This window comes from Scylla paramamosain, chromosome 15 (genome assembly GCF_035594125.1).
Source record: "Scylla paramamosain isolate STU-SP2022 chromosome 15, ASM3559412v1, whole genome shotgun sequence".
Taxonomy (NCBI): Eukaryota; Metazoa; Arthropoda; class Malacostraca; order Decapoda; family Portunidae; genus Scylla; species Scylla paramamosain.
In genome coordinates, this window is record NC_087165.1 from 222,230 (window position 1) to 244,146 (window position 21,917).

At 39.0% G+C, this 21,917-nt stretch overlaps 1 protein-coding gene across 2 annotated transcripts; it reads right to left on the bottom strand.

Moving 5' to 3' along the window:
* Nucleotides 1-2,352: 2,352 nt before the first annotated feature.
* LOC135107260 (uncharacterized) lies at nt 2,353-21,597 on the bottom strand. 2 transcript variants are annotated; one of them, XM_064016919.1, is made up of 4 exons: nt 21,443-21,597; nt 15,049-15,163; nt 8,125-8,266; nt 2,353-2,867 (listed from the first exon to the last, which is right to left on the bottom strand). In XM_064016919.1, the coding sequence occupies exons 1-4, from the start codon at nt 21,475-21,477 to the stop codon at nt 2,812-2,814; spliced, it is 348 nt and encodes a 115-aa protein (XP_063872989.1). In that variant the 5' UTR covers nt 21,478-21,597; the 3' UTR covers nt 2,353-2,811. The 2 variants fall into 2 exon arrangements, with proteins under 2 accessions (XP_063872989.1, XP_063872990.1); XM_064016920.1 differs by lacking the exon at nt 8,125-8,266.
* Between the last annotated feature and the right edge of the window lie 320 nt (nt 21,598-21,917).

Consider the following 21,917-nt stretch of genomic DNA (forward strand, 5'->3'; position numbering starts at 1 on the left):
CGAGCGAGAGAGAGACAGGGTGCAGAGTAGTGGTGGATTTGCCATTTGATTTGCAGGAGTTTGGTCTTGGCAGTGTGCTGTGGGATGTCAGTGAGGTGGCACCGTAGCAGATACTGTGAACTAAGGAGGCTGCAGTGAGGAACTTGCTGTCCCTGGCTGCTATGATGTTAGTACCGCCGTGCATGGAGGAAGAGCTGCAGTACTTCAGGGTAGTGGTAGTGGTGTACCTTCAGCGCGTTGGGTCGGTGTGCGGTTGGGCCTATAGGGTGTGAGGGTCCTGGGTGTACTGGTTAGGGTGGGACAGTGTCAGTGGCATATAACATTTCTTGTGTTGGTGCGTTGAAGTGTTTGTTTCTCCTGTTTATTTGTATGTGAATTTACCCATTTTCTCATGGGATCAGGTATTTTGGAGTGCCAGCAGTGTGGCCTCTAAGAGTGTTAAGCACTCATATTTTATTTGTGTTTTCTTTATTATGTACTCATTTGTGTTTTCTTTATTATGTACTCAACCATTAAATTTTAAAATTGTGGCCCGGGTTTCTGTGAACCTAAGCAGGAGGTTTAAATTAATCAGTGGGTTCTTGTGGTGAGTGCTTGGTGAGCCTAATTAAGGTAGGTTAACTGTGCCCTAGCTTTGCACTCATTACATATATATATATATATATATATATATATATATATATATATATATATATATATATATATATATATATATATATATATATATATATATATATATATATATATATAATTTTTTTTTTTTTTTTTTTTTTGCGCAGGGGGGTAGGGGGATGGCGTTGGTAGCACTGTGCTGCGAGTAGTGAAGATGGGCGTTGGCAGCGCTGAAATCAGGAGGAAGTGAGCTGGTAGTCAGGATGACCAGGGGCGGGAAACACTGTGATTGGCCTGAAGAGCAGCAGCGTGCCAGCCAATCACGGAGGGGCCAATGCTATATAAGGGGCTGTGATGATCCCCAGGACAAGAGGAATAACTAACACACTACCCGAAGGTATCACACTGTCAATAAAGCAAGACGGTTTGCCCGTCAACTTGATGTCTCCTACTATATTTCCTTTCTCACTATAAACCTCCAATCTTCCCTTCCTACCCACTCTACCTCTTCATATTTCACCCAGCTTTTCTATCAACCCCCAAATCGCAAATCGCAGGACAAGAGGGCAAGTGTCCGTTCCTTGCTATGCCACACTACGATGCCAGACCAAGAGAAGGAGAGAGAGAGAGAGAGACTGCCCGTTTTTTTGCCTACGCAACACCTGTGCCGGTAGTCTGCAGCGCGCTCTCCTTGTGTGACGCTCTGACACTGGTCACCTGCTGCTGCAACGACGTGACTGTGCCTAGGGGCATGGTATGAGGTTAGTGTGCCCCAGCAGACTAAGGCAGTGAGTACTTGATGCTAGCTGTGCGACACTGCAATTTGTGATCTCGTGGCATGCTGTGTGCCTACAGCTGTTCTGTGAGGTGAGGCATACTACCCAGTGACAGACATTTCGCAGATTGAGGGCCAGTGGTGCAACCCTGACTTATGCTGTAGTGTGCCTTGTGCCCTGTGGTACTGCTCTGTGTGGGGAATAAAGACAGGAGTGCTAGTAAGCTTATGTTTTGTTTCTCCTCCCTCTCAGTAGTCTGTCGAGTCCAGACAGGTGTCACTTGTACGTGCCTTGCCCCCCACTAGCCAAATGAGCCTGACCACGACAGAGGTAAATGTTCTTTCTGTAGGAGATGAAAGAAGCTGCTTTCCCTTTTGACTGGAACTTGTGTTTGGAGTAGCGACTGCGGCGTCAGGTGCTGCAGGAGGTGGACATAATTATGCAGTCCATTCTCCGCCTGTCGTTTCAGTCTTCTGTTTTTTTTATTTCTCTCACCTTCTGTAGGTATTCCCTTTTCTTTCAAAGTCCTTTACTGGGCATCCCTATCCTATAGTAAGCCTGTGAGGGTCTGAGAACAAAGATTTCTTGGGGAGGGGGGGGGGTGTAATCCGTCATGACATGCTTACAACCTCTTCCTCGGGAGGCTGTCAAGCCAGACCTGGCGACCGCGCACTTCAGTTAGAAAAAAAAATATGAAAGAATTATTCCTATAGCTACATAAATGTGCTGAATACGTCAGTGCAGTGGTGGGATTTAAATTCCACGCGGGCCACACCCACATGGCATTTAAATCTGGAAAAAATACTTAGAATGCAGTGATTCCTTTGAAAGTTCGCCAGTGTTGCCAGATGATCGGGAAAGCTGATGATGCACTAATCTCAAATACTCCCAATCTCGGATTTTGGACCAAATTTTCGTTACTTACCACCTTAAGCTTTGTAAGGTTAGAATTGAAAAGCAGATAGGAAGTGATAGTTGATTGTAATAGACTCAGTAATTATATTGTTGGTACAATAAATAGGAAGCTTTAAAATATTTGACATTCATGGATAAGAACATAAAATAAGATTGCAGAAGGCCAGATAACCTACACAAAGCAGCACTTGGAAAGGGATTATAGGTGGACATAGGTATGCACATTTTGTACATGGACTGCCACATGAAGGCCTACTGGCATTTTGCAAATTTCTTCATGTTCTTATGTTATGTGAGTGTAAGTGATACAAATATCATTTTATTACTTACATTTTTTCATTTTTTCTTTTTCTTTTTTTTCTTTTTTTTTTTCTTTTTTTTTACTGAACTCAATGGCATCTTCTATAAGATATTCAGCTGCAGCAGATTTAGAATTAATAGTTTGTCCAACCAGAGACTCTTGGCTTGTGTTAAGAGGATGCGGTGCTTTTGCTGCACGCACATGCATCTAGAAGAAAGGTGTGTATTTTGTTGTTGCTTGCTGGCTGGTGTTAATTCCATAAACTGCAACATCAAGGACCATGTAGTAGATAAATTATAACAATAAAAAAAAATAAAAATAAAAAAATAAATAATAATAATAATAATAATAATAATAATAATAATAATAATAATAATAATAATAATAATAATAATAATAACAATAATAATGACAATAATGATAATAATAATAATAATAATAATAATAATAATAATAATAATAATAATAATAATAATTTATGTATCTACCTGGATATACCACTTCAGAAGCAATATTTCTAGAATGAGTTGCAGTAATGACAATGATATTGAGATCTAAATTGGAATCAAAGAACTTTTTATACATATGTCCAGTATCAGAACATGTATTGAAAGACATGTATTGAAAGACAAATTAATCAGGGAGTATATAAGAAACTGGAACAATAGTATGGTTTATTTTACTTGTAGTTACTGCCTTCCGAGACTAACTACTTGTTTATTCTGATAGATGTGAATACGGCACCTTCATTTTTTTTTTTTTTTTTGTCAAATAGACAAAACATACATATACACACTTACTCTGACTGTACTGTGTTCTTGTTATATCAAAGAAAGGATAATAGGTGTTTGGATACAAAGGTGTTAACTGTGTCAATATTCTCATGCATACATAGATGAAGTACGAGATCACTTATTTATTTATTTTTTTTTTTTACTTATCCCAGTTGTTTTCATCTTCATTGCAAGACTTTGCAATTCAACTCTTTAAAGTCTGATTTGTCCTTTTGTCCTGTCCATTCATTTGTGGGTGGTACACAGAGGTCATCACACATTTTACTCCAAATAGTAAAAGTACATTCTTGTTGACCTTCAAATAGAATATATTGAAATTTAGTGGGAAGTACATTGTAAGATAAATTGGAATAGGAGCCATGCATTCTTACTGACCTCGGAAAGAATATGCAGAGAAGTACAGAGGAAGTGGAGAAAACAATAGCTTAATGTGTGGTAAAGCTGTGGGAATGTTAAAATATGGAAGTAAAGTGATACCAGTTGTACATACATTGGACACTTTTAATATGCAAACTGGTATGGAAGAAAAGAGAAGTACTATAGATGAGCGTATAAAGGCAGTTACTATCCTTCTTCATAAAGCTATAGGTTTAGAAATGAGTGCAACAGTTATACAAGGACAAGTTTGCTAACTGTGCCAGGAAAGGTCTATGGGAGAGTCTTGATTCAGAAACTGATGGAAGTGACCAAGGTGAAGGTCAGTGAGGAACAAAGTGGTTTTAAGAAAGCTGCATCTAATCAAACAGACTGGGAATCTGCTGTAGGATTATAAAGGCTGTTCTATGTAGCATGAATAGCCTGAATTTCAAAATACTATTCATTAGGAATTGCAGATATAACAAAAATCTATTGATGTCATACTTCCTAAATCAGTGATCAGAAAGTGTTCCTTTTATTGAATGTCAATAGCTCCTCTTTACTTTTATTTATTTATGTTTTTTTTTTTTTTTATATCAAAGAAAACCTCTTACAATTACCTCATTCACAAATTCCCTTCCTTGATCAGTTATAATTTTGGAGGGTGGCCCATGGGAGTGAATAATTTTCACTATAACCCAGGCAACTGGGACCACATTAGTCTCTCAGTGGGTAGGCTACAACCCACTTGGTAAATAGATCTGTTATTGTGATGACAAATCTATTCCCATTTCTTGTTATTCTAAAGGGGTCTATAAGGTCCACTCCCAGTATTCCCCATCTCCCCTTAGCCTTGATGGAATGCAGTTGTGGACCCTGGGTTTTTTATTTTCTTAAAGAACTGGCACTTAGGACAGGTGTTTATTTGAAAATCACAAAAATGGCACATATTTTATAATTGCTAAACTAAGTGAGTATTCACACTATACAAAGAAATCTGCAGATCTTCACAATTTTTGGACTCATCTTCACTGCATCCCATAAATCATCCAACTTTTGATACTTGTCAGTTTCTCTTTTGCCAAATATCTTTTCGAAACTTTTCTCTCAGCTTGTTTTGCTTCCAATCTTCAAAGTGTACTCTCAATTTTTTCATATACAGGAAGTGGTCAGTATATTTATTATACAGATTTCACAAACACAGTGAATATACATAGAAAGTATATATGAAACTAAATTTTTGCAAAAAAAAATGAATAGAGTGGAATGGGCCTTCATGCCTGTGAGGATTGTCACCAGGAGGCGATGGTAGTGCAATGGTTAGCACATCTGCCTGGCAAGTGGAAGGTCCCAGGTTTGATCCCCAAGTGCTGCCTGCCACCACTGTGTTGTTTGCACACACCAAACCTTATGAAATATATTTGCACTTAGATACACTAAACCTTATGAAATATATTTACACTGAAACAAAGTCTATAGAAATTCCAATCACCATTGCATGTCATGTATAATTGCATGTCATGTATAATTTTTTTCCATGTTTATATTTTCTAGGCACACCATGCACACAAACTACACCACCAACTATTAGCATCCAAATTCCAGGATTGAGATCTACAAGCAGTATTATAATTACATTCCCTCTCAAACTCACCAGCCTTTCTCTAGATTTGTAATACAAATCGAAAATTAAACTTAACAATTCTTGAATGCTATGGGATATTGTCAACCAGTAATAGTGGTGGTTGGTATAATCCCAACTCTTCTTTATTCCCAAGTGCCACTCTTTCCCATGAACTTCTTGAAGTACTAATTGCCCCTCTTTTTCACTCAAAAGCACTTGCCTTTTTGCAGGAAGGTTATTGTGGAGACCACAATAAAACAAAGTATCCCCTGCACAGAACAATAATACTTGAAAACTTTAAATCAGCTTGGTCATATATAAAGCTATGCACTCCAGTGAAAGGAGGGCATATGGTTGAGTGCACAGGATGTAATGCCTTTTCCATGATTAGACCTTGACTGATTTAACCAAATAAAAACTTTGGTGTAAGTATCTTACAAAGACACTTGAAAATAATAATGTCACCTGACCTCATGATTTCACTTAATCACTTATAGACACTGGCTGTAGACAAGGTGATATAAATAATTTATTCTCCTTTATTCTCATCTTTATAACACACAACTCAGTCTTTTTACATACAAAAGTAACAAACCACTTCTATTCATATACTTGATGCAAAAATCTATGCATGCCTTCAGTGACTTGTTGTTTAAACAATAATATGAATACTTACATAAGTTTCTTAGTATTTTATTGCATAGCCCCTCCTCTTGATGACCATCTTAAGATGACATGGTACACTATCAGGAAAATTTTGCAGTGTCTCTGACTTAAATTCCTCTCAACATCTTTGTATCTTCATTTCAAGTCTGGGGAATGTGAAGGTGTCTTGTGAATGTAATTTGCCTTTAATGATGGCCTAGAGATTTTCAATAGAAGAGATATTGGGGGAATTACTTGGCCAGTTCTCTATCCTCTCAGTGCCAATGTCATCAAGCCAGTGAGTCGGGTCATGGGCTGTGTGGCATGATGTTCCATCCTGCTGGAAGATGAGTGCATACCTTCTCAAAACAGGCCTCCAGGCCTGTTTTTGAGAAGGTATGCTTTGTAGTTCAAAATACACCTGTTTGTTAACAGTTGTGTTCCTTGGAAACACATCCAGGCTCTTAAAACCACAAAAGGAAAAGTAACCCCACACCATGAGACTGGGAGGATGCTTTGTAGCCCTGCATGTGAAGCATGGCTCTTTAGGGTCAGAGCCAGGGCGATGGTATGCTTTTTTGCTGTGTCTCCACCACTTACACAGGATGTGATTTCATCACTCCAAAGTACAGTCTGCCACTTTTCGAGACAACAGTCTTTGTACTTCTTAGTGAAAAAGAAGCCTAATTTTTCTCCGGTGCTCATTTATCAGAGGGTTCTTCCATGCATGATAGTATTTTAATTGAAGGTAACACCTCACAGTATCTTGCACTGTACATAGTGACAGAGAGAATGGTTTCTCTCTGCCAGTTCCTTTGTTGCTGATTTGGGATTGGCTTCAAGTTCTTGCCTTATCACACTCATGGTTCTGCTGGACACTTTTCTAGGCCTCCCAGGCTGTTTCCAAGGAAGCAGAAATTCTTTCTCTCCGCCAGCCTTAAATCTTGCACTGTTCTGACCTTCAGTCCTTTCAGTTTACATATTTCCTTATTGCTGTGCCAAGCTTTGTAAAGATCTATGATTTACTATTGTTTTGGTACCTGTATGTTTTCTATACATTGTGAAATCCATGAGAAATTAACAAAAACACTGGGTTGAAAAATTCAAACATATGCTAATTTGAGAGGCAGTTTTAAATTTATGCATCTCAATTCATGGATCCTGGTGCAGAGGTTTTTAACACAAGCCTGCAGACCTACTTTCCTTACACAAAGGTTTATGAAGGAGGAAGGGGACAATACATGGGTGTGTTTCTATGTTCACTGTAGCATTGGTCGTAGATTTGTGAGGAAGGAGGAGGATTTAAGAGAGGAAAAGGCAGTACAGATAAGACCTATTCAACTAAAATCTTAAAAGAAGAGTATTTAGGAAAAGGCAAGACATTGCATGCAGCCTTCATAGATCTAAAAAAAAAAAGTGTGTAATAGAATTGAGAGAGAAGCTCTAGAATGTTTTCAAAATCTAAGTTGTAGGATAGTCATTGGCATTTTATATGACAGCAAGTGTCTGTGTGAGGGTGGAGAGAAAGCTTGGTGAGAGTTTTGTTACAGGAGCAGGAGAGGAGTGACGAATGAGGTAGGGAAGTTTGATGATTCCATGGTGATTCAGTATTTTATTGTATGGATGCATGAGAGAGATTAATGCAGAGTTGGAAATGTTAGTGCAAGGCTTAAGAGAATAGAGTGGGTTAGGCAGTGGTTGCAAGCTTGTTTGCTGATCACACTGTTTTACCACCAGTGAAAGGGAACTTCAGATCAATGCATTTATCTATATCCAATGTGTTGTTACTGATATATAATCAAACAATCCACTGGAATAAGCTGAATGCAGGTGTTGGATCTTTTTCTCTCCAGCATCTTTCCATCCTGAGGTCAAGGTCATTATGACACTCTTAACTATGTGAAACCACCTGTCATACAATTTCATATGCTGCATACTTGACTGTAATAGCTACCTGAAAAAACAACAAGCCATGAACTATATAATACTTAAAATTTCTTATATACTTAATGAAAGAGAGTAAAAGCTGAGACTTTAATAATCCACAATGCAAGTAAATTGGAGCATATTGCATTAGTAAGGGAAGGAGTCATAACTTACCTTCAACCATAAAATTCCAAGCAGATTTCCATATGCCAGTTTTTTTCATGCTTTGCCATGAATCTATGTATTTTCTAATTTTTATGTAGTGGCTGATTTGACTTGGGTGAAGCCACTGATCTTTACTGTGGCGAACAATGATCTGAAGACCAAAAGAACAAAAAATTACAAGTATTAACAATGATGTTACAATTACTGAATCTGCAGATTTACATTTTTCTTCTCTTCCTCCATTACCGCTCCATTGGTTGTTTGCCTTCATGGAATAAAGTTGGTGCTATTATCATTTATTTGCTTTTTTGGGAAGATGTCTACAGATCATCTACTGTTAAGGAGAAACTAGAGTTACACAAATTGCAGAATACTATAGAAAGTACAGATAAAGAAAACTATTTTCCAGAGAGTAATATCAAAGTTAGGAAATGAGAAAATCTCATGGTATATGTTAGGTTAGTGACGTGGGGAAAGGGGCCCTGGTGGTATTGGGGAGAATGGATAAGAGTACTTGAAGGATAGAACTTTGTCTCAGAATGGTCCATAACTATTGCACAGAATTACCATTTCTTTCTTTATTCTGAGTACCAGATGATTAACACAGACTCACTAATAAGACTTCATATGTTAACTACTGATTATACCAGATATTGCTGCCTGCCCTCATTTCTGTCTGTTTAATGTGGCAGTCATGTGCTTTCTCAAACATGTTTCTGGAGATACCACTAATATAATTTTAATGGTCTATCTACTTTGATTGATGTTCATTCCCAATAATTGTACATCTAAGCAATCCTCATTCTCCCTTGTAAAACAATGACAATCTTTATAGAATCATGGAGCAAGAAACAAGGAAACATTAAAAACCATCTGTGCCAAAGAAATTGTTATACTTACAACCCTTGTTTACTTGCTGCATTCCCATCTTAAAATATTCCACGGACAATTGGCCATAGTACCATCACTGACCCTAACCTTGCAGATTTACCAGATCAAAACCTTCCATGAAACACTCTTATGTGGTAACACTGCTATCTAGAGCTTTCAGTTAACAGAATTCGGCATCCCTAACATTTTCTATATGCAGGAATCTATGCCTTTCCTTATGAACCTGGACATCATAGTATATTCTGTGATGTTTTTATTAATTTATTTGAATGCTTAAACACATAAGTAAACACATGATTAGCCAAATCCTTTGTTATGGTACCGGAGTAATTCTATGTGCACCCCCTGCACACACACCTGAGTTTTGAAGGGATGGAGGCCTCCACACTCCTTGTAAGACCCTTCAGTGAAAATGAGAGAGTGGCTCTTGTCTCTCTCATTAAAGGGAGGCCCATCGTTGTGTCCAAATGACAGGCTCCTAATATACAGCAGGAGAAGAAACAAACCTGGGAGGAAATACGTCAGCAATATGCTGAAATGTTTCCTCCCAGCAAAGGTCATACTGCCAGATCCATTCCCTGAAGTGCTGGTGGGACAACTACAAGCAAAAGTAAGTATATTCTAGACCTGGATCTGGATATTAATGTGCAGGCACATAACACACATATTAATTGTGTTGACTGCTGGGGGGACAGGGGAGCCAGCAGGGTGTGCAAGGGAGGGAAGTGAATCAAGTGTAATTGTTAGTGTTGGTCTGCTGGGAAATTGGATATAATGCATCATCTCCTGAACATACCAACAGCCTAGTCTGAATGAACCAACTGCCTTGTCTGAATGCACCAGTCCCAATGCACCAGCAGCCTAGCTTCAGATTCACTGGTTCAGGGCTACTGAAGTTCGTGAAATCCCATTGTTTTCCTCAGCACAGGAGGGAATGACCTTGGTAAGGTCAGGAGTGAGGAACTGTTCGGAAGGTTTTGACAGGCTTTTGAATAGGATTAGGGACAAGGGAGGTATCCCTGTGGTGTGTGATGTCTTGCCGAGGAGGGGAGTTGGTGCTGAGTGGCTGTCCAGGTCTATTACAGTGAATCACAGGCTCGCAAATCATTGTAAGAGTAATGGATGGATGTTCATCGACAACTGGGACCTCTTCTATGGTAGGGACATCTTGTATGCCCAGGATGGAGTGCATTCATCACTCTAGGGTGTTTGGGTTTTTGGCCGGAACACTCGAGTGGGAGGTAACTGCACTCCAGCGCTTTTTTCATTAGTCAGGAGGGAAGAAAGGGTTATGAGGTCAAAACAAAGGACAAATTAGTTAAATCTAGAAAGATAACTAGCACAGGGAAGATGAGAAACTGCTTAAGTGTTTTCTACACAAATTGTAGAAGCATTTTGAATAAAATAGACTTGCTTAGAGGAATAGCGTGTGTAGAGAACCTTCATGCCATTACTTTAACAGAAACTTGGTTAGGTATGTGAGGAAAAGTATTTAATCCATAGGTTAAGATAGATGGTTATACACTTGTTCTATAAAGACAGGGAAAACAGGAGAGGAGGAGGCATTGCATTATATGTTAGGGGCACATTACAGTGTTGTTATAACAGTATAATCAAAACAGATAGTAAAACAGGAGTCGATATGGGTAGATATTAAGGAAGGACCACAGTCAGTAGTACTGGGAGTAATGTACAAGCCACCGAACAGTACAAAGGAAATTAACAGCTCACTGTGGCAGGAAATAAATAGAGCAGACAGGTACAGTCAGGCATGTGTGATAGATTTTAATTTTAGGAATATTGAATGCAGCCTGATGGTGGGTAACAAGGAAGCAGAGGAATTTCTTAAGGTAATTCAGGATAATTTTTTTAAAACCAGTTGTCATAGAACTCACAAGGGGGAACAATATTCTGTATTTAATACTTGCTAACAGGGAGGAAGCAGTCACGCAGGTAGAGGTTGGAGGACAGTGACCACTGGAAAATTAGGTACAATTTAAACTGAGAAGAAATTTTTTGGAAGCAAAAACACTAGTAAAATACCTGACTTTAGGAGAGCAGATTTTGTGGAATTAATAAGGTACCTCCAAAGAGTTGATTGGCAATGAATACAGGGTGAGGTCAGGTCCAGGACAGAGTTGAGAGAGATAAGACAGGATGATAAAGGTGAGGTGAGGTGTGAGGGTGTAAAACAAGAGGGAAGATGTGTCAGGAAGGGGCAGAGGAGAGAGAGAGAGGTCAGGTCATGCTGAAATGGGAGAGGTGAGGTTGAGGCGAGGAGATGAGGGAGGGGAGAGGATGGAAGGGGCCAAGATGAGGGGATTAGGTGAAGTAAATGTAAATGAGTTGTATAAATATTTTGTAGATAAATTGCATACAGGTCAGATAGAAAACATCTCATATAGAACAATATCACAGAAAAATTACCCTAAATGGATGACTGCTAGGTTAAAACATTATATAGGGCAGAAGAGAAGTGTATATAAGAGATTAAGGGCAGGTGAAGAAGTTTTAAGGCCACAATATAATGAATTAGTTAGAACAGTCAGGAGATTAACAAGGAAAGCTAAGGGCAATTATGAATTAATGCTGAATCTATAATATGGAAAATGCGAGCAAAGGAATATGTCATCTCTTTCATGATTGTTCTCTTAACCTAACTCCTATCAGGGCTCCACAACTCTGAGCAAGGGATGCTCAGTTGACGTAAGGGAGGTAACAGTTTTTGCCATCAAAAGATGAGTGCAAGATGTTCCATTATCTAATTCCCATCAGATGTAAGCACATGTCCCAAAGGCCACCACACTACTGTCTGAAAAGATAATCAAAAGAGGCTGATCTGTGGCATTTTTTTAAAATTCCCCTACAATTTTGAGATGTTCTAAGTCAAATAACAAAGTGAAATAATCCATCCATTCTGTTGTCACAGATCAGTGGACATCATCTCAACCATATGATTCCTCATCATTAGTTTCCTTTTCCATTTTACAGGTGGAACCAAGCCCAGAGGATCATACTGACTGGCAAGTTGACTTAAAAGTAACCTTTTTGTCATATCTTGTGGCATTCTAAAAGGTAATGGTCCACTGTTAGGTAAGGAAGTGTATGAAACTTACTATGTTTTAGAGGTTAATTTTCACATCAAAGGAGAAAAATATTCCTTGGGATGCCAAATAATTCCTAGGATCTTCTCTTTGTCTGGTTTTACTGGACTAACCAATTCTCTTAATTTACATTCCTCCCAGAAGCTTTCCAGTGTTTTTACTTTAAAATCCCCTTGATTAAGAATTAATTCTACATCCTTAATGATTGTCATAACAGTATCAGGAGAACTGATCCTTGAGAAAGAATTAATTCTACATCCTTAATGATTGTTACAACAGTATCAGGAGAATTGACAGCAATCAAAATGTCATCCACATAGCTATTTTTAATAATAAACTTTGAAACCAAGGAGTATTCATCAGAATACTTCAAAGCAGTGTTCTTCAAAGCTAGCATAGCTATCATGCTGCTTGGTTTATCTCCAAAAGGGAAACATGTTAAAATGCAATGATCTTGGGCCCTAGTAACTTGTAAGTTTCTTCACACAAATCTATGAGTGTTGATCAAGTTCTGACACCCTCAACGAATTGTACATCTTGAAAATGTCACAGGTTAACTCCATCTGATCTTCCCAGAACCTCAGCAGAACCCCCAACAGGTTATTGAGAACATTAGGCCTTCTAGCCCACTATTCATTCAGTGCATAGCCCAAGTATTTAGCAGAAGAGTTAAACATGATTCTGAGAGATGATGCAGAATCTGGTTTGAGCACCCCTGCATGAGGAGTGTAAAAGATTGGCCCCTAGTACAGGGGAATTTAACTCTGGAACTCCTAACCATGTCATCTATCTGTGCTCAGTAGGCTTCATAATAGTCCATTCCAAGCCTGACCAGCTTCCTCTCTGATGCATTCAACCTAACAATGGCAGAGGAGATATTATTAGGTAAATTTGATAGATCCTCCACCCAAGGATAGCACATTGACCACAGACAGCTTGGCTTCCTTATTATACTGAACTCCCTTTGTTATCAATTCCATTTCACATTCCTCCTTTAAGCTATAATCTTTGTTTCCATATGTACATTTACCACATTTACAACCAGAACACTTTGGTATACAAGATATTCCCAAGTTCTCCACTGAGAACTTGGGTGTTCCACATCTTCCTTTATCCTTTGCCTCATCCTCGGTTCAACATCTCGGTAGTCTAGTCACATTAAAATGGTTAATATGTACACAGGTGTGGAGGGATACATTTATGACTTCCAGTAAAGGGTGAGACCCCTCAGCACATACCCAAAGGGTTTTCAACTGTAAGTTTCCTACACTCTCAACAACCCGAGGTAAAAGTCCACAATAATTGATGCCAATCAGTAAGTCTTTTTGTTCATGAGGTTGCCAAAATGGGTTACCCTCTAGCCTGTGAAAACACTGAATGACATTCTGACATTTCACCTCCTTCACCAGAGCTGTGGTCCCTTCCCTAGATGAGGACTCCGAGGCTGGTGTACGAGTCGCCATGATAATTTTGAAATTCTGAGTGAAGGGTGTGTGTGTTACTAGGTGCTTGTAATTTTGTGTGGAGGAAGAATGTCATCTTTAGAGGGGAGGCTGTGACTGCCCCCTTGTGTTGTGAGACACAAAGGGAAATGTTCAGTGAGGACACAGCTGGGTTTAATGATAAGTTCACAGCACCCCCCCTGATCCAGTGCTTTAGACCTCACTGGGAGTAATTATCATTCTGGCAGGTGCCTTCTGCTTCCTCCTTTTGTATTTATGGTATTTACAGGTGGACAATGTATGTGCTAAACAAGGAGGGAATACTGGCACGGAATAGGGCTATATTTACACACATTAGAGGGTGCTTGTTAGTTAATATGAGTTAACAGCAGCCCTGTCACTGTTGACTGAGTGTTGGGTGCCAACTTAGAATCATGGTGAGAATGAGTCCCCTCACTCTTCCCTCTCTGTTGTCTCGTGTTTTGTGTATTGTCTCGTTGTGCCATTAAATGTTACTGGGATTCATAGTTCTGTTAAGAGCTTTGGACCCAGAGAATTATATTTTCTCTGATGTGCGGTGGCATCTACTCCCTCCTCTGATTTAGCCATTTCTGTGGGGTATTGGCCTGTCTTCTGGGAGGCTGTAAACAGTATTGTTCAGCAGGAGGTGGTAATATTCCATGAGCGTGGGTGGTGTTGTTTCGAGAGGGTGGTAGCTCATAGAATATTACAGTCTTCAAAAGAGTTTTTCACTTGTCAAAGCTGTGCCTTCTAGAATATGAATTGTGATTCTTTCTCAGCATGTTGGAGTTGTTAAACAGTTTAAATGCTTCCTTCCCTATTGTTTGGCGAAATAGGGTTACAATCTCATATTTATCAATTGTTACATGAGACCAGTAGGACCCTGTAAACGTATATGTGAACCCCGCACTAACCTATGCAGGAGGTAGGTTAGGGAGGCTGACCCAAGGTAATGACAGCCATAAAGGGGGCTGAATTTGGTGTTATGACCATCAGTTTTAAGGGTTGCAGGAGATGAGAAAGACCCTGTAATCTGTAGTTGAGCCCCACACTAGATTACATAATAGCTGAGTTAAAGGCAGCAGTGAGAGGGATGGAATCTGGGTCGTAACAATATATATATATATATATATATATATATATATATATATATATATATATATATATATATATATATATATATATATATATATATATATATATATATATATATATATATATATATATATATATATATATATATATATATATATATATATATATATTATTATTATTTTTCTTTACTGGAACGAAATCACGAAGACTTCAACCAGAGCATCGATGGCTTTGAAACAACATGAACATAATAAAAGTGACAAACAATCACAGTAGCATGAAAAAAGTCCCTATATGAGGAAGATATTGAGAAAAAAGTATGATGTTTTAAAAATGTATCTGAACAAGTGCTGGAAAGAAAATGACCGATCATAACTCACCTCCCTCCTGGTGTCGCCCTTCATTGCAGGTGTAGGTGTGAGGGACAGGTGTTGTAATTCATCAGCAGTGGCAGGTCGCCAGATGAACCCAAGAGACTCATCAGGTGTGGGATTCCTAAATAAAAAGGCAGGCTATTGCATAACTGATATTATATTTTATCTACACTGTTACCCTTCTATTTCATCTGTTATCCAATTTTCTTGATCTACAGTATGTCCTACCTATCTACACCTTGGCTCCTTTGCTATTTGACTATCATGGCTTCTCAAGCTTAATAAAATGTTACAGGACAAGTTTAGAGTATAATCTTTAAAGCCATCAAAGGCACCTAAATGAATGATGGAGCAGTTGAAGCCTTTTGATGCCTAGTTTTATTTTTTTTTTCAAAGTTGAGTCTATGGTTATTAGTACCATACTCTAATTGGATTAACTACTGATCATTTAGATAATATGTAGTACTTTTCCACTTTTCGTGTTAGTGATTTTTCAGTGACAGACATAACAAGGAAATGTGGTTGACTGGAAAACTTTTACAATTTGAAAGCCCTCATCTGCATCAGCATCTATATAACCAAATAGGTGACCAAGAGCCTACTAAAGGAGAGTAAATCAAAATCACATTCATTGTGACATTACTATTGCTATTCAATAATGAAGTACTATTCATTGTATCCTCTTTCCATATGTGATGCAATGATGTGTCTTATGATGGCAGGTGTAGCCGCACCGGCTGGGCATCAATTGGCTCTCAGGTGATCTGTTTTACTGATCACACCCATCATCGTAGGGTCGAGGAAAGGCATTTCTCCCTGACACGTTTATTGATGGGGTAGGCATGACCGTAAGAACTGCGAACAAGTTCTCGGTCTCAATTTCTTACAAAATAACATTATACACTGATATTAAACACTTTCAACATATTACAATATTCATTAACAATACATGCAATTGACTTGGCACTATGACAATCAATTTTTACTACAAAATTAAAGTATTTACCTCGGTCACCATCCTGCCCGTCTTTGTCTGAGCGCGACTTGGCCGTGAGTGATGCCCGCAGGCGACTAGCAGGTTAACCCCACACTCCTAACAAGTGAGCATCGGCTTCGGTGCTTAATATAGCATTGAATACTGATACACTTATCCCCCAGCTATAGCGGGTTTTGCTAACGCGGTTTAAAGCTATCACGGGAACAATAAAAAACACATTAAATGGGCTAACGCGAATCCTAGTGGAGCTATCGCGGCCCATGAGTCGTTATATGTCCAGGATGTTCACGTGACAGCTACGTCATATTTCTTGGCCAGATTCGCTTGCTAATTGGCTGAATTTGACTGACATATTAGGCCGTGATTGGCTTGCACACTCCCGCTTCCTTATCCAGCCACTCTCCCGCTCCCCCATCCCTCTAGTCCCTCCCGCCACAGTTGACTGAGTGGCAAGTGCCGTGGTGAATCTCAAGGTCACGCGTGTGTATCTCGGGACAATGGCCTCTACTCCCCCTCCTGGCCACCCAGGGAGATCGCTACCACCCAACCCGACCCAGCGAAAGGCAACAGCGGCGCCTGGGAAAGAAATCAAGAAGAGGAAGAACCTTACATATGCTGTGAAATATGAGATAGTGAAATTGATCGAGAGTGGACAAAGTAAAAGTTCAGTGGGCGCTAAGTTCGGCATCAACGAGTCTACAGTGAGAGGTATTTACCTTAAGAAGGACCACATTAAGGCACATATGAACCTCACTAGTGATAGTGCTGGACATAATGCTGGACATTATGTGTGTTGTATGTATCTACTTCAAGGTACCAAAATGTGAATGGTATCTATAAATCATGGTGAGATGAGGGGAAAAAAAAGGTGCCAATATGTTGAATTGTGTTGCTACTCTGGCGGGCCACGAACAATTTTTTTTTTCCTATGTATTCTTAACAATGGCTATCGCGTTTTTAGCTATCACGGCGATGTTAAGGGACCAATTTCTCGCGATAGCTGGGGGTTGAGTGTACTTACACATATTACACGTTTTCATGCAAATAGAAAACTATTGAACATTTCACTTATATATGCCGAGGAATAATGACATGAGGTACATACGCTTTACATACAGTAACATGGCTCCCCTAAATTGTGTAACAATTTACCTTAAATTAACATTAGTATGTACCTTAAGACTAGGATTAGCACATAATATGTTTTGTTACACTGGCTCCTTGGCGGGGATGCTCCGGTCTATTATTATGCATTACCTTCTAACAGCAATACTAGACTATGTATTGGCCTCTCTATGATGGTCCTGTTTGCCTTTATGTGTCTTCCCTGGTTGTCGAGATTACAGTCTGAAACCAGGACCTTAACCTTTCTTACTAGGCCATCATGATCAGGAGATACTTCTGTTACTCTTCCCAGTTTCCACTGGTTCCTTGCTAAATTCTGATCTTTGATGATAACTATGTCATTTACACTGAGATTCCTCTTTGGTGTTGTCCACTTATTTCTAAGTTGTAGGAATTGCACATACTCCTTTTTCCACATTATTATATTCAAGTTCTCCCTTCAAGAGTTTATGGATTCTAACTGACACCACTGCTGCTGCTAGTTCTAGTCTGGGAATTGTCATGGTTTTTAGAGGTGTGCCACGTGACTTTGCCATTACTAATGCACAATGAATTCGGCCAGTCTTGCTAATTAATCTAATATATGAGCACTGGCCATATCCCTCTTGACAGGCATCTGAAAAGTGAGGGAGTTCAACCTTTTCTACTTCCCCAAAGTCATCAGGTTTGTAGCATCTAGGTATCTTTAACTGATCTAGTTTATGCAGCTCATCCTTCCATTTTAACCATTTAGGTTTGACATAATCTGGCACCTCATCATCCCATTCAACTGCATTCTTACATAATTCTTGTAAAATTTGCTTTCCAGTCAGTATGAGAGGTGACACTAGACCTAATGGATCATATATAGAGCTCACTGTTGACAGAATGCCTCTCCTGGTGAGTGGCTTGTCTTTCAGCTTTATTCTAAATTGAAATGTGTCAGATTCTATGCACCACTCAACTCCCAAAGTTCTTTCTATAGGCAGTGTGTCTTCATTCTTACTAAAATCCAAACTTTTAATTCCATCTGCTCTCTCATGAGGAGAGATTGCAGCTAATACATCTTTGTTGTTTGACAAGAACTTATGAAGTTTAAAACCTCCCTTGTAACATAATTCTTTGCTTTGCTGAATAAGAGTGACAGCTTCATCCATTGTAGCTACTGACTTCAAACCATCATCAACATAAAAATTGTTTCTTACAAACTTGGCTGCATCAGATCCACACCCGTAGTCATCTGCAGCTTTCTTAAGAGCAAAGTTGGCTACACTTGGAGATGAAGTAGCTCCAAACAGGTGAGCTGTCATCCTGTATTCAGCTATCTCATTATTAAGATCACCATTTTCCCACCAAAGGAATCTTAACATGTCTCTGTGTTCTGGGTTGACCTTCACTTGATGGTACATTGCTTCTATATCACATACAAGTGCAATGCTTTCTTGCCTAAACCTACACAACACTCCAATAAGTTTGTTGGTAAGGTCTGGGCCTTGTAACAGGTGACTGTTTAGTGATTGGTTCCTGTAGTTTGCACTACAGTCAAAGACAACTCTCAACTTCTTTGGCTTTCTCGGATGATAGACTCCATGATGTGGAATGTACCAGACCTTACCATCATTCCTAACTAAATCCTTTGTCAGTACAACCTCTGCATAACCTTTTGTAATCATATTATCCATGAACACTTTGTAATCACCTTTGTGTTGATTATCCTTCTCAAGTTTAGCTCTTAACTTCTTGAGTATCTGCTCTGCTAATAGTTTGTTGTTTGGAAGCTCGACGTTATCATCTTTAAGAGGAAGGGGCAACTCATAATGGCCATCCTTCAGCTGATGTACTCCTTCTTTCATCTTACTCATAAACCTTTTATCTTCATATGATAATGGAGTGTCAGCTGACTTTCTATCACTGAAGTCAAGTTCAAACATATCTCTCACTTGAGAAGGATTAATCATCTCTTTGGTTTTAGTAGGAACCACTAAGAAATTAACCCTCTTTTCTTCATTGATTTCTACTTCTTGTGTCACTGTTCTGTAGACTACCACTGTATCCTCCAATGGACTTGAATGGGGTGAGATTTTACCTGAGGTTCACTAAATATTTGTCCATGTACTTCATTTGTCATCAATTCATTATCTCTATTGCAAGAAGAAGGTTTCTGTGGGTCATGGAATGTAACATATTTGTGAGGCATGGCATTGTCACTTTGTTGATTTGCAATTGCTTGTGCTTTCATTTCATTTTGTGACTCTATGTATTGTTGAAGATAACTTTGCTTCTCTACACTTTCATCATTACCTGGAAGCATTTTTACTTCTTCTTCAACTAAGCTAAGAGCATTAAGTTCTGCACTAGCAACTGCTAAATCTCTCTCTTTCCTTTTCTTTGCAAACATTGCCTGGTCTCTTGCTAACCTAATTTCTGCCTCTGCTAAACTATCATGATATTCCATTTCCTTTCTAAGTCTAGCTACCTTTGCTGCTGCTTCTTGCTTTCTTTGTGCTGCTGATGAACGTGATGAAGTAGATGAGACTCTAGAATGCCTAGACCGTTTGCTAGAACAAATTGATCCTCTGTCATTCTTTAACTCCTTTCTTTTACATTCTATACTTTCTAATATTTCATGGTGAACTCGTTGATTGTGTTCCAGCTCTTCATTTAGCTCCTCTGACTTTTCTGGCTCTAGTTCCATCAGTTTTGTTTATTCCACATAATACTGATGAAATGCCTCTATTACTTCACTTGACATGGGCTCTAATTCAAAGGGGCTAATTACAATTTTTAATCCTTTCTTAATTTTGCTGGTAACACTGCTCCATTTACGCTTACAGGACTCTGCTCTTCCTTTGGTTACACTGACTTGATATTCTCTTCCTTTGTCGGTCAGCACTCGCTCCCTGACACTAACTTCTTCAATACAAGTTTGATCCCTGTCCACTTGCTCACCCTCACCTTCCCTAAGGCCATCTACGGCATTAATTTCCTCAGTATCAGACATATCTAACAACTTAATTGTATCAATACTGAGACACTGAAAGAGCAATTTAAAATTACCACTCTTAATACTAGCTAATTGTGGGTAATTTTCACTTAGGCTACTCAATTCAGTGCACATACATACTATTATATTTTCTTGCCTGTGACCATGGGTTCTACAAAATGGTGGCGAGGCACAGTGGGTAGAAGGGAGTGGTTGTCATCAAGGGTAGAGCTGACCCCGGGGCCTCAGAGGTCAACCTTTAGGCTTACGTCAGCGTCCCCTCGTCCTGTGACTCACTCTTGCTACGGTTTCACATGGAGCCAATTTCTTGCTTGTAGGTCGAGTTCTTACTGTAGCTGCACCGGCTGGGCATCAATTGGCTCTCAGGTGATCTGTTTTACTGATCATACCCATCATCGTAGGGTCAAGGAAAGGCAGTTCTCCCTGACACGTTTATTGATGAGGTAGGCATGACCGTAAGAACTGCGAACAAGTTCTCGGTCTCAATTTCTTACAAAATAACATTATACACTGATATTAAACACTTTCAACATATTACAATATTCATTAACAATACATGCAATTGAGTTGGCACTATGACAATCAGTTTTTACTACAAAATGAAAGTATTTACCTCGGTCACCATCCTGCCCGTCTTTGTCTGAGCGCGACTTGGCCGTGAGTGATGCCCGCAGGCGACTAGCAGGTTAACCCCACACTCCTAACAAGTGAGCATCGGCTTCGGTGCTTAATATAGCATTGAATACTGATACTTACACATATTACACATTTTCATGCAAATAGAAAACTATTGAACATTTCACTTATATATGCCAAGGAATAATGACATGAGGTACATACGCTTTACATACAGTAACAGCAGGAATATGCATATGTGATTCACAGCCCCCCAACAGTTTATGTTTTCAAGTTAAGTAGCAATACTTTGTGTGCATGTGTGTGTGTGTGTGTGTGTGTGTGGGAGGGGAGGGTGATGGGGAGAGGGAATTGTAAACATCAGCTATACTCTCTTGAACAGATTTTAGGAGTCCATGTAATTTTTTCATACACTGAAGATCTTATTTCTTGTCCAAGGACAATAACTACTACATGGTCCTCAATGAAAACCTTCAGCAACCTCAGTGAGTTAACTTCAGTATAATAAGTAGAGACCTCACCACCATTGAATTTACGGGCAGCCAGTTATATATGTGTGTGTGTGTGTGTGTGTGTGTGTGTGTGTGTGTGTGTGTGTTTCTTAGTAAGTCTAGAAAGAGAATAATACAAAAAAAAAATATATATATTAATAAAATTACCCCAATGCAGTGAAGTTCACCCAAAGTTTCATCATAATGTCTCTCAGTCTCAAATCCTCGTCCCTCTCAAGAGGCTTCCATTTGGTTTGTCCTCTGGTAAAAAAGCAGAACAGGTCGTTAACATGATTTACCCCTGGAAGAAGTGAAGGAAGATTACACACTTTACAATATGACAATATATTCACATCATTGGATGGTTTAATTTAAACGTTATCATTATATATATATATATATATATATATATATATATATATATATATATATATATATATATATATATATATATATATATATATATATATATATATATATATATATATACACTGCACTTGGGTCAGCTTTTCCTAGGCTTGCTCCTTCTATCCTAGTGTGGGCATAAACATGACGAATGCTGAATGTTATAATCCTATGGTTTGCCCAACTCATGGCTGTGGGGCCCAAGACCAGTAGCATTTAACAAACACATGACACAATG

Coding starts and splice junctions, on each gene's coding strand:
- LOC135107260 (XM_064016919.1), bottom strand. CDS start 21,477: ATGATGAAACTTTGGGTGAACTTCACTGCATTGGG. Junction 8,267..15,048: donor AGGGCGACACCAGGAGGGAG/GTGAGTTATGAT, acceptor TTTGGTCTTCAG/ATCATTGTTCGCCACAGTAA. Junction 2,868..8,124: donor TTGGAATTTTATGGTTGAAG/GTAAGTTATGAC, acceptor TTGATGTTGCAG/TTTATGGAATTAACACCAGC.